General features: G+C 38.1%; 1 protein-coding gene across 7 annotated transcripts in view; it reads left to right on the top strand.

Moving 5' to 3' along the window:
* Positions 1-17,975, top strand: part of LOC101116968 (transmembrane 9 superfamily member 2-like) — an 84,280-nt gene extending 66,305 nt beyond the window's left edge. For 2 of the 7 annotated variants that reach the window (XM_042241682.2, XM_012107250.5), the window contains 2 exons: positions 233-404; positions 17,365-17,975. In XM_042241682.2, coding sequence (XP_042097616.1) covers positions 233-404; positions 17,365-17,432 — 240 coding nt within the window. In that variant the 3' untranslated portion in view covers positions 17,433-17,975. The remainder of the gene's footprint in view (positions 1-232; positions 405-17,364) is intronic. The other 5 variants (XM_042241683.2, XM_012107249.5, XM_060408007.1 and 2 more) reach the window with 5 other exon arrangements.

Raw genomic sequence — 17,975 nt, 5'->3', positions numbered from 1 at the left:
GGCACACATGGTCCCCCTGGAAACCAAGAGTTTATCATTGTGAGGGTGCCCCAAGCAGGATGTACATTAGTCAGACAGTACATATGAAATTAAATTTCTTTTGAAACTTCCTCTTTTATTTCTTTTAATCCATAATCCTATAGAGCCTATTTTATGTTGCCTCTTATAATTACTAACCCATGTATAGTTAGAGTTTCATCTAAAAAGTTGTTTTTTCTACCTCTTCTCACAGGATTATCATTGGTGGTGGAGAGCCTTTCTTACCAGCAGTTTTACAGCTGTTTATTTTTTTGCTTATGCAGTTTACTATTTCTTCGCCAGACTTAAAATCACAGGCATTGCAAGCACCATTTTGTACTTTGGGTACACGATGATCATGGTCTTGATCTTTTTCCTGTTCACCGGTAAGCACAGAATTACATTTTGTATATTTTGGATTCTCCAAAGAGACTTGGAGATAGCCATAATATAATAAGCATCAATTAACAATTAATGGAAGGAAGAGGGAACAAAGTCATCATGTTCATTTCTATGCTGTGGGGATAAAAGATTGCAAGACCTGGGGAGCTGGAGGGACCTTATGTACTTAGCTGCAAGACCATCCCTTGTGAATATTTTTGAACAGTAGGGATGTGTTCCAAAGCACAGTAAGGGTTGTGTGTAATCACTTTTGAATTCCTTCCAGGCATAAAAAATTAACTGACTTGAATAACTTTTAAATTAGTAAAATTAGATTAAGTCAATATACTTAATTATAGGTGAGGAACAAGATGGATACTTCTCAGGATTACTCATTTGGAATTGTTATTTTGGTTCAGATGTGATGGAAATTCTTGTTTAGATGAACGCTTAAAGCAGGTGAAAAAATGGCATGGTTTCTAAAATGATCCCATTGGAGAAATAATGAATTTGGAGAGCGTTATGCCCTTGCCAGCCCAAGGGAAGCAGTGGTCCACCTCTACCTGCCTCACTTTTTAAGTTCTGGTTTTAGCTCAAGTCACATCATTTGTGTAGGTCAGTTTGGAACATTTCAAACATTTTCCTATGCTTTTAACCCTCCAGGTTCAACAAATGTGCAAAAATTAACAATGAAAATTTGTCAGAAATCAAAGCCTTAAGACACAGGCAAACATTTTCTGAGAAACTGGGCATCTTGGTGGTGACTTGTTTCTGTCCTTTTTGTGTACCTGCTGCTCTCAACTCTTCAGTAAAGAGAAGACTGTGCAGGCCTCCTCTCATCTCTCAGTTCTATTTAGGAAATTCCCTGGTGGTCCAGTGGTTGGGACTCCACGATTCCACTTCTACTACAGGGAGCCTGAGTTCCATTCCTGGTTGGGGAACTAAAAAATGAGTTCAGTTTTAAGAAGGCGTGAGAGTGTCTCACTATTCTAGTCTAATGAGGCTCCTCATGTTTGCTTTTGAGGTTTTTAAACTTTTTACTGAAATATGCCTGCAGAAAAATGCACATGTCATAAGTGTACAGCATTGAACACACTCTGTAACTGACAGCCATGTTAATAAAAAGTACATGATCCACAGACCCAAAGCCTCTGTTGGGCGTCTTTCCACTCATCTTCCCCAAAGGCAACCACTATCCTGACTTTTAACAGCATCAGTTAACTTGTCCTGTTTTTGAATTGTAGGTTAATGGAATCATACAAGATATACTCTTCTATGTCTGGCTTCTTTGAGATCAGGTTTCTTTTCCTCCAGATTGTTTGTGAATTTCACCCATGTTGCTGTGTGTACATGCCATCTCTGCGCACAGTGTCTTGTTTTGGATTTCTCTCCTTGTATGTTACTGGCTTTTCTATTTGTGTAATGTGCAGTTGAATGGATTGAGTGCAGTGATTTCAGGCTAATGTTTTCTTCATTACCTCACACTTTGACTCAGGCTACTTTTTTCTGGGAGTCTTATATTACCAGCAGCTTCTTTCAAAATTGAAATGTCATCCCAAATGGTCCCATTGCTGACAAACATCTATGCCCATTGGTAGTCTCCACCACTTAAATTGCTTCTGTCACTAATATCTGACTCTGCAAGGTGCTCAGTGATCTCTTGCAAAAACCTAATGGCCGTTCCCTAGTCTCCATCCTCCTTGGCTTCTTCGTTAAATACTACCACACCCATTCTGTGAAATTCTTCCTAGCATGATTGGCATTCTTCTTTCTGTGCTGTATTGTGAATTCTTTTGTTTCCCTCCCTCTTCCTGTCACCTAACTCTAGGATTTATTGAGGGTTCCAGCTTCAGCATTTCAGTCCTTTCTTTCTGCACTCTCCCTTTTAGAGTTTATTTAGTCCCAGGGCTTCATTTATCTCCTTAGTGCTGACAGCTCCCAAATCTCTGTCTCTAGCCATAACCTCTCTTCATGTATATTCTGAACATTTGTATGTCATGTTGGTTCATGCTCCAGAAAGTGAATCTAGCACTTCCTCCCCCACCCACTGATTCATCTGAATTTCTCTCTCTCTTTGACCCTCATCTCTGATCTCTGATCTCCTTGGCTTATTTTGCATGAATTCTTAACATGGCCCTTCCATGCTTTATGGACTTCCTGCATGGCATCTGGTCCCATCACTTCATGGGAAACAGATGGGGAAACAGTAGAAACAGTGTCAGACTTTATTTTTTTGGGCTCCAAAGTCACTGCAGATGGTGAATGCAGCCATGAAGTTAAAAGACACTTACTCCTTGGAAGAAAAGTTATGACCAACCTAGATAATATATTCAAAAGCAGAGACATTACTTTGCCGACTAAGGTCCGTCTAGCCAAGGCTATGGTTTTTCCTGTGGTCATGTATGGATGTGAGAGTTGGACTGTGAAGAAAGCTGAGTGCCAAAGAATTGATGCGTTTGAACTGTGGTGTTGGAGAAGACTCTTGAGGATCCCTTGGATTGCAAGGAGATCCAACCAGTCCATTCTGAAGGAGATCAACCCTGGGATTTCTTTGGACGGAATGATGCTAAAGCTGAAGCTCCAGTACTTTGGCCACCTCATGCAAAGAGTTGACTCATTGGAAAAGACTCTGATGCTGGGAGGGATTGGGGGCAGGAGGAGAAGGGGACGACCCAGGATGAAATGGCTGGATGGCATCACGGACTCGATGGACGTGAGTTTGAGTGAACTCCGGGAGATGGTGATGGACAGGGAGGCCTGGCATGCTGTGATTCATGGGGTCGCAAAGAGTCGGACACGACTGAGCGACTGAACTGAACTGAACTGATATTGATAGCTCAGTTGATAAAGAATCTGCCTGCAATGCAGGAGACCCCAGTTCGATTCCTGGGTCGGGAAGACCTGCTGGAGAATGGATAGGCTACCCACTCCAGTATTCTTGGGCTTCCCTGGTAATTCAGCTGGTAAAGAATCTGCCTGCAATGAGGGAGACCTGGGTTCAATCCCTGGCTTGGGAAGATCCCCTGGAAAAGGGAAAGGCTACCCACTCCAGTATTCTGGCCTAGAGAATTCCATGGGGTGTATTAGTCCATGGGGTCACAAAGAGTCGGACATGACTGAGCGACTTTCACTTTCACTTTTCCATGCTTTATAGTTAATCCCAACCTCCCTATTTATTCTTCTTCAGAAGCTTCTTTTTCTGTCTTACACAGCGCTAGACTCTGGGCTAGGTGCTGGGGACATAGTGGTGAACAAGACAGGTAAGGGCCCCTGCTTTTGTGGATGTTATATGTTAATAGATGGCAGACAAAGAAGGAATTACGGGTTTGATGAGCTTTGTGATAGAAATGATATGAAAGAAGAGGTGGATAATCAAGTGTTTAAAACAGAGGTGACAGCATGTTCAAAAATCCTGAAGTGGGAAGGAATTTGACATCTTCAGAGAGCACAGAGGAGTTCACGGTGGCAAGGGGTGGGGATTTCACTAGGTGGCAATAGTGATGTTAGAGATATAAGGAACTAGCAGATCTTACCATGGTCTCAAAAACTCTACTAAGGAATTTAGATTTTATTGTTGGAGTGATGGGGAGTTGAGGGGGTTTAAATCTGATAATTTCATTCATCTTATTAGAAAACTTTAATAGTGCCATACTTCCTTATCAAGATCTAAACTTACCTTGGTGTTTGGGCTCCTGTTCTGCCTGCTCTGTGTATTTTCTAAATCTCTTAAACTGAACCATTTACTGACTTCAGGCGTGTATCCTGATTTTTTTTTTATTTTTAGCATGTCTCTCCACCTAACTTGGAATCTTCTTGAGAACAGGGACCACACATCTTACGTCTGTTTTCTATCCTTCATAGTGCTAAGCACATGGTTCTTCTTGAATTACATAGTGTATGAGAGTAGATACCCTTATGGAATAATGTTTCCATATCCATTTTACTTTAAAAAATGTTTTAGATTGAAGTGTAATTGATATACAACATTTTATTAGTTTTTGGTGTATAACATAATGACTCTATATTTGTGTATATTATCAAATGATTACCACAATAAGTCTAGTTAACATCTGTCATACACAGTTACAAAATATTTGCAATCAATGAGAACTTTAAAGGTTTATTCTCTTAGCAACTTTTAAATACTAATAAGTATAGTATTATTATTTATAATCATCATGCTGTGCATCATATCCCTATGACTTATTTATTTCATAACTGGAAATTTGTACCTTTTGACCACCTTCACCCATTTTGCCCACATTCTTATCTCTATCCCCCAGCCTCTGGAAACCACCAATCTATTCTCTATCTATGAGCTTGGTGTTTTATTTTTTTAAGATTCCACATGTAAGTGAGAGCATGCAGTATTTGTCTTTCTTTGTCTAACTTATTTCACTTAGCATAATGCCCTCAAAGTCCATCCATGTTGTCACAAAAAGCAGGATTATGTTTTTAATGACGGAATAATATTCTATTGTATGCATATACCATATTTTCGTTATCCATTTATACATTAGCAGACACTTAGGTTGTTTTCATAACTTGGCTACTGTAAATGACACTGCAGTGAACATGGTATACGTGGTTTTTTTTTTTTTTTCAGTAAGTGTTTTCATTTTCTTTGGATAAATACCCAGCAGTCGAATTTCTGGATCATATGGTAATTCTGTTTTTAATTTTTTTAGGAACCTCCATACCATTTTCCATAGTGGCTATACCAATGTATATTCCTATCAACAGTGCACAGGGTCCCCTTTTCTCCACATCCTTGCTAAAACTTTTCATTTCTTGTGTTTTTGATAATTGTCATTCTATCAGATGTGAGATGGTATCTCATTGTGGTTTTGATTTGCATTTCTCTGATGATTAGTGCTACTGAGCATCTTTTCTTGTACTTTTTGGCCTTCTGTATGTCTTCTTTGGAAAAATGTCTATTCAGATCTTCTGCCCACTTTTTGGTAATAAATTTCATATATCTATAGTAACAGGGGGAGAAGGAAATGCCAACCCACTCCAGTATTCTAGCCGAGAAAATCCCATGGACATAGGAGCCTGGTGGGCTGCTGTCCACAGGGTCACACAAAGTTGGACATGACTGAAGTGACTTAGCATGCATGCATGCATTGGAGAAGGAAATGGCAACCCACTCCAGTACTCTTGCCTGAAGAATCCCAGAGACAGAGCAGCCTGGTGGGCTGCCGTCTATGGGGTCACACAGAGTCGGACAGGACTGAAGTGACTTAGCAGCAGCAGCAGCATAGTAACAAGCCTAAAATCTTTCTGGAGGGTGTATGCATTTTTTCCTTTCCAGTTTTATTCAGATTTTTTATTGAGGTATAGCTGACATACAGCTCTATATAAGTTTCAGGTATACAGCATAATTATTGACTTTCATGCATCATGAAATGATGACCACAGTGGGTTCAATGAACATTTATCATCTCATATAGATACAAAATTAACAAAATAGAAAAAATTTTTTCTTCTGAGAACTTTTAGGATTTACTCTTAACAACTTTCATATATAATGTACAACAGTATTAATTACACTTACCACATTGTACATTATATTCCTAGTACTTATTTATTTTATAACTGAAACTTTGTATCTTTTGACTGCCTTCAACCAATTCCTCTTCCCCTACCCATCACATCTAGTAACTACAAATCTGATCTCTTTTTCTATGAATTTGTTTGTTTCTTTGTTGAAATATAATTGACCTAAAACAGTGTTAGTTCTTGATATACAGCATAGTGATTTGATATTTCTGTCCATTTCAAAATGATCACCATGATAAGTCTACCTACCATCTGTCACCATACAAAGATATTGCATAATCATTGACTATATTCCCCATACTGTACAATTCATACCATGACTTATTTATTTTGTAGCTGGGATTTTGTATCTTTTAATTTCCCTCACCTGTTTCACTCCTGCCCCCTACTCCCTACCTCCAGCAACCACCTGTTTCTTCTCTAAATCCATGACTCTGTTTCTGTTTTGTTATGTTTGTTCAATTGTTCTGTGTTTTAGATTCCATGCACAAGTGAAATCATACAGTATTTGTTTTTCTCTGTCTGACTTCTTTTACTCAGCATAATACCCTGTGGGTCCATCTATGTTGTCCCAAATGGTCAAATGACAAGATTTCATTCTTTTTTAATGTCTGAGTTATAGATATATAATATGTATATTATGTATATATATGTTATATATATTATGTAGATATATGTATCTACACACACATATACCACATCCTGTTTATTGATTCATCTATTGATAAACACTTAGGTTGCTTCCATATCTTGGCTGTTGTAAATGATGCTTCAGTGAGCATAGAGGTTCATATAGCTTAAATTAGTGTTTTTGTATTCTTCAGATAAATACTCAGGAGTGGAATTGCTGGATCTTGTGGTAAATCTATTTTCAATTTTTTAAGAATCTGCATAGTGTTTCCATAGTGGCTGCACCAGTTTACATTCCCACCAACAGTGTAGAAGGGTTCCATTTTTTTGCACAACCTCTCCAGCATTTGTTATTTGTAGACTTTTTAATGATAGTCATTCTGACTGTTGTTAGGTTATACTTCACTGTAGTTTTGATTTTTTAACTTAATTTTTATTGGAGAATAGTTGATTTGCAATGTTGTATTAGTTTCAGGTGTACAGCAAAGTGAATCAGTTATACATATACATATGTCCCCTCTTTTCTAGATTTTTTCCCTATATAGGCTATTGCAGTATTGAGTAGAGTTCTCTGTGATATATAGTAGGTCCTTATTAGTTAACCTATTTTGTATATAATAGTGTGTATATGTCAATCCCAATCTTCCAGTTTATTCCCCTCCACCCCCTGGTAAGCATAAATTTATTTTCTACATCTGTGTCTCTTTCTGTTTTGTAGGTAAGTTTATTTCTACCCTTTTTTTAAGATTCTACATATAAGTGATATCATGTGATATTTGTTGTTCTCTGACTTCTTCACTCAGTATGACAATCTCTAGGTCCATCTATGTTGCTGCATGTGGCATTATTTTGTTCTTTCTTATAGTTGAATAACATTCCATTGTATATATAGTCCCACATCTTCTTTATCCATTCATCATTTATGGGTACTTGGGTTGTTTCTATGTCTCGGCTATTGCAAAATAGTGCTGCAATGAACATTGAGGTGCTTATATCTTTTCGAATTATGGTTTCTCCAGATATATGATATATGTCCAGGTGTGGGATTTCAGGATCATATGGTAGCTCTATTTTTAGTTTTTTAAGGAACCTCCATACTGTTCTCCATAGTGGCTGTACCAGTTTATATTCCCAGGAACAGTATAGGAGGGTCCCTTTACTCCATACCCTCTCTGAAGTCGCTCAGTCATGTCTGACTCTTTTGTGATCCCATGGACTGTAGCCTACCAGGCTCCTCAGCCCATGGAATTTTCCAGACAAGAGTACTGGAGTGGGTTGCCATTTCCTTCTCCAGGGGATCTTCCCAACCCAGGGATCGAACCCAGGTCTCCTGTACTGCAGGCAGACGCTTTACCGTCTGAGCCACCAGGGAATTTATAGACTTTTTGATGATGGTCATTCTGACTGGTGTGAGGTATTCCTCTTTGTAGTTTTGATTTGCATTTCTCTAATCATTAGTGATGTTGAGAATCTTTTCATGGGCCTCTTGGCCATTTTTATGTCTTCTTTGGAGCAATGAGTATTTAGATCTTCTGCCCATTGTTTTTGGATTGGGTGGTTTTTTGTTTTGTTTTGTTTTGTTTTTAATATTGAGCTGCATGAACTATTAGTATATTTTGGAGATGGCATATGAGCCCTTAAGAGCCAAACTTCAGTTTGTGTCAGCTGCTTGGGTCTCATGGGTGTGAGCCCCATGGTTTTTCAAAACCAGATGTCTGGAGAGTTTATTTCTCAGGTGCCAGTCTTAAAGGTTGGAGTGCCCGATGCAGAGCATGAACCCTTTGGTCCTTAGAAAGAAGCTCCAGGTTTTGGATTCCCTCCCAATTGTGTATCACCATGCTGGATTTGGAGTTTATGGTAAGATCATTGTCCCAGCCTTTCATACCCACTATGATGTAGTTTCCCCTCTCATTTGTCCCATGTGAAGATGTTGCTATGCCAGGTTTTTTTCAGAGGAATTTGTTCCATGTATTGCTGTAGGTTTGGTGTGTCTGTGGGAGAAGATGAATTTAGGATCTTACTATGTCCTTGTCTTGAATCAGAACAAATTATTTTTCATGGTGGGGGTGGGGAGAGAATAAGAGATCTCCATATCTATTTTAAAATTAAATCATGAAAAATCTCCAAAGTAAATCCTGGTTATCGTTCATATCAGGAAAAAAATTTTAAATAGTGAAGTGTGCTTTTGACATCCATTTTCTACAACTGTTCTTTAAGAAGCCCTTTCTGCCTAAGACTCTTGAATGGCATCTCTGTATTCCATTTCACCATTATATTTTGAGGTTCACAGCAGGAAGCAAGGCTTATTGCCTCTGCTCATGGTGTTTCACTTTTGAGGAAGACATTCTTAATGAAATAATTAGTCTTGAGAATGTAGATGTACACAAAGTACAGTTCTTAATTGCTGATTACTCTTTCTTGCTACAGGCAGATATTTCTGAGAGTGAATTTTTTAAATGAGAACTTTAAAATTAGCAATATCTACTTGTGTGTAAGAAATACTGAAGAGTTTTACACTAACTTAGAATAATTATGCATTCATCTGAAGTTCTTCCTTGTGGTCACCACATTCCTCTTTAGTACTTGAATTCATCCATGGCATCATAATGGACCTCATAACAGGACCTCATAGCTATCACTTTTCAATATTGAGTATGTTCCTATATATCCTTTATATTTGCCACTTTTATGGCTGTTTAATCTGTTGAGAAAATTACTTAACTGTTTCTTCACTGTTGAACCCCCCCGCCCCCCAACTGCCTCCCCACCCCACCGACTTTGAATCATTTCCTTAGGATAGTCTGTGAAATGGGATGACAGGGTCAAAAAGCATAAATATTTTTATGGCTCTTTATGCTTTTCTGGCATCAGCAGAGTTGTATCATTTTCCCTACAGCCTTGGCTGGCATTGAGTATTATTTTAACAGAAACACTAACCAACTCCCCCCGAAATGGTTTTCTTTTTTGTTAGCTCAGTATGTCTAAAATGGCACCCCATTGTTTTCTTCCTCTCAGTTTTTGAGGCAAAGGAAATGATGTGCATTGTGGCTGGTGTTCCTCTACTCAATTTTCAGTACATAGCACACTAACAGATGTGTAAATAACATTTTGAAATAGAATTCAAAGAACAGGCAGAAGGATAAGCCACACTATACCAATAATGTCACCAAAGGGTACCAGGAGGGAAATGTTACATTGTAGAGACAAAGATAAACTTCAGTTCAAGTTGGGTGACTTGTCCCAAATCCTAACTAGTTTCAGTATAACTAGTGTAACCAGTTGTTAAGAAACCAGCTATTAAAGAAACGAAGTCTATGTGTGACCAAGTAGGCTGTGATATTTTCTAATTTGATTGCTTTACTCAGATCTCTAATGGAGGTTGATGGTTGGCACACACACTTGATCTTGATTGGAGGATAGTGAATTTTTAAAATTTGCATCAAGTTCTCTTTCTGATATCAACAAATGAATTAAAGTCTTAAAATTAATTGAAATAATGTATCTCTAGTTTGATATAATAGACATAAGATCAGAATAACCAATTCAGATCTAACACTTAAGATTCATTCTCCTAAAGTTTAAATGCTATGTTCTATTGTGATAATAGGGTTTATGGTTTAATATAAATCCTGGTTGGCATTACCATTGGGTAGTAAATTAAATATTTTATATAAATGTTTGCATTTAGCCACAGTCTATTTTTCCTGAGAAGTGGTTCTCAACCAGGTACAAATCTATCCCCTTATAGGACATTTAGCAATATCTGGAGACAGTTTTGATTGTGACGACTGGGATGGGAGGATGCTAATGACATCTAGTGGGTAGAGGCCAAGGATAGTGCTAAACATCCTATGATGTACAACAAAGAATTATCTGGCCCCAAATGTTAGTAGTACTGTAAGAAATACTATTTTTGAACCTCACTTTTACTTGGGAGTTAATGCTATTTTCCAAATATAGTTTTGTTCATCTCAAGAGAACATGTTTAGAATCAGAGACTCTGAATCAGCAATCACTGTGCAGTTATTGAAGCCAGTGTGATGCAAAGAGTTTCTAAGACCCAGAAGTATCAGCCAAGTTCAGAGTGCTTTCTGTTGGCTTTCTCACTAAGTGTCTATGCTTTAAATATGTTTTTTATTAATTAAAAGAAGCAAGTAAAGATCAGTATATTTTGAGAGTGTCTACTGTATAACATTTTTGTCACTAAATTGAAGTGAAAAATGTTCTCACACAGTGCATGATGAAATAAACTATACTGAAGGAAAAGTCCAATTATCTTAATATACAAATATTAGCTATAGTGGTCCTTTTGTGTTTTATTATACCAAACTGTCTCTGTCTTATTAAAAATTTTAATTCTAAAGGACAAAAGATCAGAAAGTAATAAAGATGTATTAATGCTAATTGTTAAGCGGCCAACAAATATTTATTAAACTTTTTATGGGCTTGGCAAGGTGCTTACAGCGAATATGAAAACATAAGATATAATACTATTTATTTCTTATTGAGTCAATTATGTGTCAACTATTAACATACATTTATCTCAATTTTCACCTAATTGTCTAACTATTATGAGGTGTAAGTCATATTACTCCTATTGCATGGATGAGGAACTGAGGTCCAGAGAGATTAAGTGACTTGTTCAAGGTCACTTAGCTAGCTTAGTCTGGGAGCTATGATTCATTCAAATCCTGGTTGGTCTGACTCCACTGTTTATTCTCTTAAACAGAACTCTATACATCCTTCTTAAGAAAGAGGTACTTTCTTTAAGCTAGGGCCAAACCAACCACCAAATGATGCCTGTGAAATCTCCTCTGTGGCCTTCTGTTAGATCTGTGGACTTCCTGTAATTGGGAGAATGAAGACAGGTGCATGTACCTAAAGCCATAAAACATCACCCTCAGGGCAGATGATGATAACAGCCCATTCCAAGTCTTTTCCATGCTCTTTCAACCCTACCAGCCCTTCTTAAAAAAAATAAAGGCACACCCTTCCAATTTTTCCACATTATTCTAGAATACAGGGAGTCAAGGCCAGTATAATCTTTGGGATAATTCTATTACCTCTTCAATCCCAGCTCATTTTTAATTTCAGCTTATATTTATGGACCAAAATGCCAGGTGCTATTGGAATGAACAGGACATAGTGTTCTCTATTTTCAAGAATATTGAAAACCTCAAGGTCTTAACATTTTTTCCCAGTACAGGTAGTTACAGACCTATTCTAACTCTGGGGCCTGTGTTAGCTAGTATTCTTCTAGTTTCAAGCATCATACTAAAAATTTCAAAGGAAGGGAAGTGTTCCTTTTCCCTGTTCTCAGTTGCTAAGTCATGTCTGACTCTTTGAGGCCCCATGGACTGTAGCCGGCCAGGCTCCTCTGTCTGTGGAATTCTCCAGGCAAGAATACTGGAGTGTGTAGCCATTCAGTTCTCCAGGAGATCTTCCTGACCCATGGATCAAACCCTCGTCTCCTGCACTACAGGCATTCTTTACCACTGAGCCACCAGGGAAACCCAAGCGTTTAATAAATAACAGCTATTGTCATTATTATAATCATCATCGTCATTGTCTTGGTCATGAAGGTATTTGTTCATATCTCTGGCTAAACTAAACCAACTAAAACCAATAAATCTGATGCCCAGGGCCTATCCCAAAGACTCTGAATCAGAATCCTTGCTTATCTGTATTTTTAATTGCTTAACAAGTTTGTGATACTCTCCAGGGATTAAGTACCTTTGCTATGGGAAGCTATTTAAAGTTTGTAAGTAGGGGCTGGGCAATCAAATTTGTGTTTTAGAAATATCACAATCATTCTGACAGAGTGGAGAATTGATTTGAGAGGGAGACTGGCCATAAAGACAAGCCAAGAGATAGTTTTGTGGATGAGAGATTTAGTGAGTATGACTTTAGTGAGTATGACTTAAAACTCAATGGCTATGGAGATGGACAGGTGGATGGAGGGGATGGATTCAGAAGATTCCCATAAAAAAAGCAACACCAATCATGTTCTAGAAGTGATAATAAAGTTTTTAGAGAAAAGATCATAGAAAGCATTATTTTATTATTGCTAGAGCATTGAGCTTGGAAAGTAAGCATAAATTAATGAAGGAATCAGTGAAAACTACACTTACCATCTCTGATTTTTATAAGTTATACAGTTATGCAAATGTGAGTATAAAATATGTTTATAAATTATATTAGATTATCTCTATTAAGAGTTTATGCAGTAAATACAGAAACAAAAATTGTCACAGGTTACCAATTGAGAGGGGAAAAGTGGTTGTATTCTGTATCACGGTAAGTATTCAGTTGAGGAAAAGAAGTATTTATGAGAGTGATCCACTGCCCACTGTGCCATGAAGGGAGTTGAAAATAAGTATTTAAGTAAGAATGTAAAATAAAATATTTGCACTTCAAAAAAATTCCAAGTTGGAACTAGAAGGTCTTGGTGGCTGATAAAATATGAAAGTGAGAAAGACTGGAGTTAAGGATCCTTTCCAAGTCTCTGACTGTGACCTCTATATAAGCAGCAATATGTTGATTAGCCACTGACATTGTTCCCCACCAGAGATCCCCCCGCTGTTTTTTTACATTTTGACCACACCTCACAGCATGCAGGATCTGAGTGCCCCCTCTTGGGATCAAACCTGCACCCCCTGCAGTGGAAGTGAGAGTCTTAACCACTGGACTGCCAGGGAAGTCCCTGAGCCACTTTTTCTATCCTTTACATTACCTAGCAAGTGCCAGGCCCAGAGAAAGTGTTTACTGAATACTGAATCAAATATGGCTGAAGAGAGTCAAAGTCCCTAAGACCTTTGCTCCTAACAAGCTTTCTCTTTATTCTTCTGTGCAATGGCTCTAATTCCAATGTTAGAAAAATCTTTTCAGCATGTCTTAGTCACAGGTGCCAATTCTCAAATTAATATATATTGGAATTTAGTCTCCACAGTAGCTGTGGAAAGCCTCTTTAAAGGTTTGTTTATATTGAATAGAATGTTTTATTCAGCTAGTTTCTTCTTTTTCAAGTGTACATGAAGACTTTGGGAAGGCCTTGGAGGAAATGTGTATTGGATGCCAGTCCTAGATCAGGCTGTGAATTTTGTTTTTCTCATTGTAGAATTGCATTTAGGGAAAGGATGGGGGGAAATGGGCTTCTCTGCTTGTCTTGGACTGCCTCACTCAAGATCCTGTAGTTGGTTTGTCTTTTTGTAATGTGTCTCCAGACCTAATGAAAAAAGATTATGAAGTTTAGAAAGAAACTAGGACATTTCTTAGTACTTTGTCCTGGGGCAAATGTAGGCAAAGACATCAAAGGTATAATACTTCTCCCTTTTTGTCCCATCTCCCTTTTTCTATCCTTAATTGTAGTACCAGCAATTGAGTTGTAGAAAATTTTTTAAAATTTCTCCAGATCCTTTGTTGTTGTTATTGAGTCACTCAGATGTATTTGACTCTTTGCAGTTCCATGGACTGCAGCCTGCCAGGGTCCTCTGTCCATAGGATTCTCCAGGCAAGAATACTGGAGTGGGTTGTCATTTCCTCCTCCAGGGGATCTTCCTGACCCAGGGATTGAATCCGTGTCTCTTGCATCTCCTGTATTGGCAGACAGATTCTTTACCACTGAGCCACCTGGGAAGCCTGCTCCTTTACATTGCTTTTAACTTGTGTGGTTCAATGGCCCTTAGAAATTTCCACACCCTTCTTAATATTTAATGTTTGTTTACAAAGAAGGAAGGAAGAAAAAGAAAGAAAGGAAGGAAGGAAACATTGAAGGAAGGAAGACAGATAGGCTAGCCCAGAGGTTCTGAACCCTGGCTTTATAGTAGCAGGACTTGGGGAGATTTAAAATATCTTGACATTCAGGCTGCACCTCAATCAGTTAAGTAGCATAGCTGAGGGTATGACCCAGACAATAGTATTTGTTAAATCTTCCCAGGTGATTCCAGGTGATGTTGAGGAGTTTAGTCAAATAAATCCCAAGTGAACATACTTTTCAACCCCAGATCAGAACATCAGTGATTGATCAGAACATCATTTCTTGAGTGCCTATTTTGACAGACAATCTTAATGTATTTTGTCCTTTTTTCCTCAGGTCAAGCCTGTTGGGTGGGTGGGAGTATGATTCCTTTTCAGTTATGAGGAACAGAGGAGAAAGGTAGCTTGTTCTGCATCACCCAGCTAAATGTCTGCATGACTCTGAAGTCCATATTCTTTAGCTCAGTCAGCTCTCAGAACAGTGTGAGGGCTGATGAATTTTTGTGTTTTGGGTAGGACACATTTTGGTATTTTAAGTAGAGCATCAAAAGGTTCAGAATTCATAGACATTTTCATAATTTATGGGACTAATATGCAGCAAATGGAAATCAGGAGTGTTTTAGATTCAGAGACATATGTTATCTCATGAACCTTTGAAGTTGTTGGATTCAGAAAAGGTAGACAAAAGTAGGAATAGGTATTATCATCCCCATTTTTCAGCTTAGAAAACTGAGTATTGGCAAGACTCTCACTTGCCTAAGATCAACAAATAACCAACAGAGGACATTTGTGTCCCTCTAGAGCCCATAATCTTATCACTATACCATGTGTGTGTTCAGTTGCTAAGTCATGTCCAACTCTTTGCAACCCCATGGACTGCAACATGCCAGGCCTCCCTGTCCATCACCAACTCCCAGAGTTTACTCAAACTCATGTCCATTGAGTTGGTGATGCCATCCAACCATCTCATCCTCTGTTGCGCCCTCTCCTCCTGCCTTCAATCTTTCCCAGCATCAGGTCTTTTCCAATGAGTCGACTCTTCTCATCAGGTGGCCAGAGTGTTGGAGCTTCAGCTTCAGCATCAATCCTTCCAATGAATATTCAGGGTTGATTTCTTTTAGGATTGACTGGTTTGATACCATATTAACTGACAAGGAGCTGTAAAGAGTGGGAGGGAAGTGGCATGATGGTATATAGGATGGAAAGTTATTCTAAATTTAGAAATTGGCATAGAAAAATGTAACATCCTGCCTAAAGCTTTCTGTGATCTTGCTATTAAGATATTTTCCAGATGACTGACTTGTCTTATGGTGCCCCATTTAGCCTATGGGATTTGATCTTATTAGATCAAAATCTTATTAGAATTTTCTTCAATTAAGTCATTGAACATTAAGGTCATTTGAAAATTTATTTTTATAGTGTGAACATCAATGGAATTCTATATTAAAGAAAAATTTGTCCATAATCATGTCACCCTAAAATAGGAAAGTATCTTCTTTTGTTTATGCTGTGCTCTAGTCTATGGGTTTAAAGCTTATGTAATGTTCTCATAGGTGTGATAACCTGGAAGTTGTTTAAGACCTGGCTTTTTTCACCTAATACCATATTATAAAGATTGCCCTAAGACTTCCCTGGTGGCACAGTGGATAAGAATCCACCTTCCAGTGCAGGGGACACGAATTTGATCCCTGATCGGGGAAGATTCCACAGGCCCCTGATGAACTAAGCCCCTGTGCCGCAACTCCTGAGCCAGTGCTCTAAAGCCTGTGAGCCACAACTACTGAAGCCCACGAGCCCTAGAGCCTGTGCTCCACAGTAAGAGAAGCCACTGCAATGAGAAACCCACACATTGCAATGAAGATTAGTGAAAGCCTAAGCAAAGCAAAGAAGACCTAATGTAGCCAAAAGTAAAATAAATAAATAAGTTATTAAAAAAGATTGGCCCATGCTGCTTTATATCTTTATATGTCATTTTTAAATTAAAAAAATTAAACTAATCAATTAATTTGGCTGCGCTGGTCTTAGTTGTGGCGCATGGAATCTTTTTTTTTTTTGTTGTTGTTGTTGCTGGATGCGAACTCTTAGTTGCAGCACGTGGGATCTGGTTCCCTGACCAGGGATCAAACCATGGCCCCCTGCATGGGGCGCTCAGAGTCCCAGCCACTGGACCACCAGGGAAGTCTCTATATTTGACATTTCTGCTGCCTCTCTTATTTCATCTTAGTCTATCATTTGGGGGCATTTGGTTTGTTTGTAGTTTTGCAATATTATAAATCAGCATTATGAATATTTTTTGCATGACATTTTTTTCTCTATAGGATTATTTCTTTAGGATAAATCCCCAGAGATGGGATGTTTCTCAAGCTTAATAATATAAAACTTTCATTTAGAAAACTAATATATGCTCTGATTATATAAGTAAATAGATTACTCCTGCTTTAAAAAAAATTATTTATTTGGCTGTGCCAGGTCTTGGTTGTGGTACACAGGATCTTTAGTTGCCACACGTGAACTCTTGCGGCATGTGGAATCTAGTTCCGTGACTAGAGATCGAACAGGGGCCCCCTGCAGTGGGAAGCGGAGTCTTAGCCACTGGACCACGAAGGAAGTCCCAAGATTATTCCTGATTTTGCTATGTATAATGATAATGGTTATTTACATTTTCCAAATTGAAGCAAGTTATACAAAGTTTATTGTGTTAGAAAAGTAGCCTTGGACCTTTTTGTATCTGTTTTGAAATAGAGAACTTAAGCTACTTGTTTTTTGCTTTGGTTAGAGACCTGCAGTGTTCAATCAAATGGATTCTCACACCCCTTTGCAGGTGACTGCCTCTAGCCCTGCTGCTCATCCTCTTTGCTCAGCAAGAGAGTCTGGTGATTTTTATTGGATAAAGTACAAGTCTTGAGATGCAGAGAAGCAGTACTCCATCTCCAAACTGACATGCTTTGCATTTTTGAGAAAGCTATTTTGATTTTCTATAATGTCAGGTTAACAAAGATCTTTCTCATTTTGTTTCAGGAACCATTGGATTTTTTTCCTGTTTTATTTTTATTTCTAAAATCTACAGCGTGGTGAAAGTGGATTAAAGAATCCCCCCAAAGGCTTCAAGGCATGTCACCCTTGCCTTTGAATATGTATCTGTATCTTATATGAACATCTACAGAGATACATATGCTTCCAATTGCATGCTTTTAAATATATATCAATTAAAAAATCTCACTGTCTGGCCTCAGTTTGTGTAACACAAAATGCGATTGTATGGGAGAAAAATCGAGGTGGCAAGTAGGTTTATTCTAAGTACTATTTTCCTGAAATGATACCATAAAAGGGTATTTAATTTAAAACAATCAGAGCAAAGGAGGTACTTTTTCTTAATTTAAGTACACTGGTTTTTCAGTTAAGAAGGTTTTTTCCCCTTCTTTTTCTTCCTTGTCTGATCAGAACATCAGAACTATTGTCAAATAAATGTTAGGTAAAATGTGACATTTTCCAACTTAAGTTGATTGTACAAACAATATTACACCTTTGTATCTGGGTGATCACTTAAAAATATCCATTGGTTTAGCACACAGAGTTTATGAAATACCAGATACTGTTGTCATATTACTCAATTAAATCTGTACATTCGT

This window comes from Ovis aries, chromosome X (genome assembly GCF_016772045.2).
Source record: "Ovis aries strain OAR_USU_Benz2616 breed Rambouillet chromosome X, ARS-UI_Ramb_v3.0, whole genome shotgun sequence".
Classification (NCBI taxonomy): Eukaryota; Metazoa; Chordata; class Mammalia; order Artiodactyla; family Bovidae; genus Ovis; species Ovis aries.
Note: the sequence above shows the minus strand (reverse complement) of the source record. Positions and strands in the feature narration are given on the sequence as shown.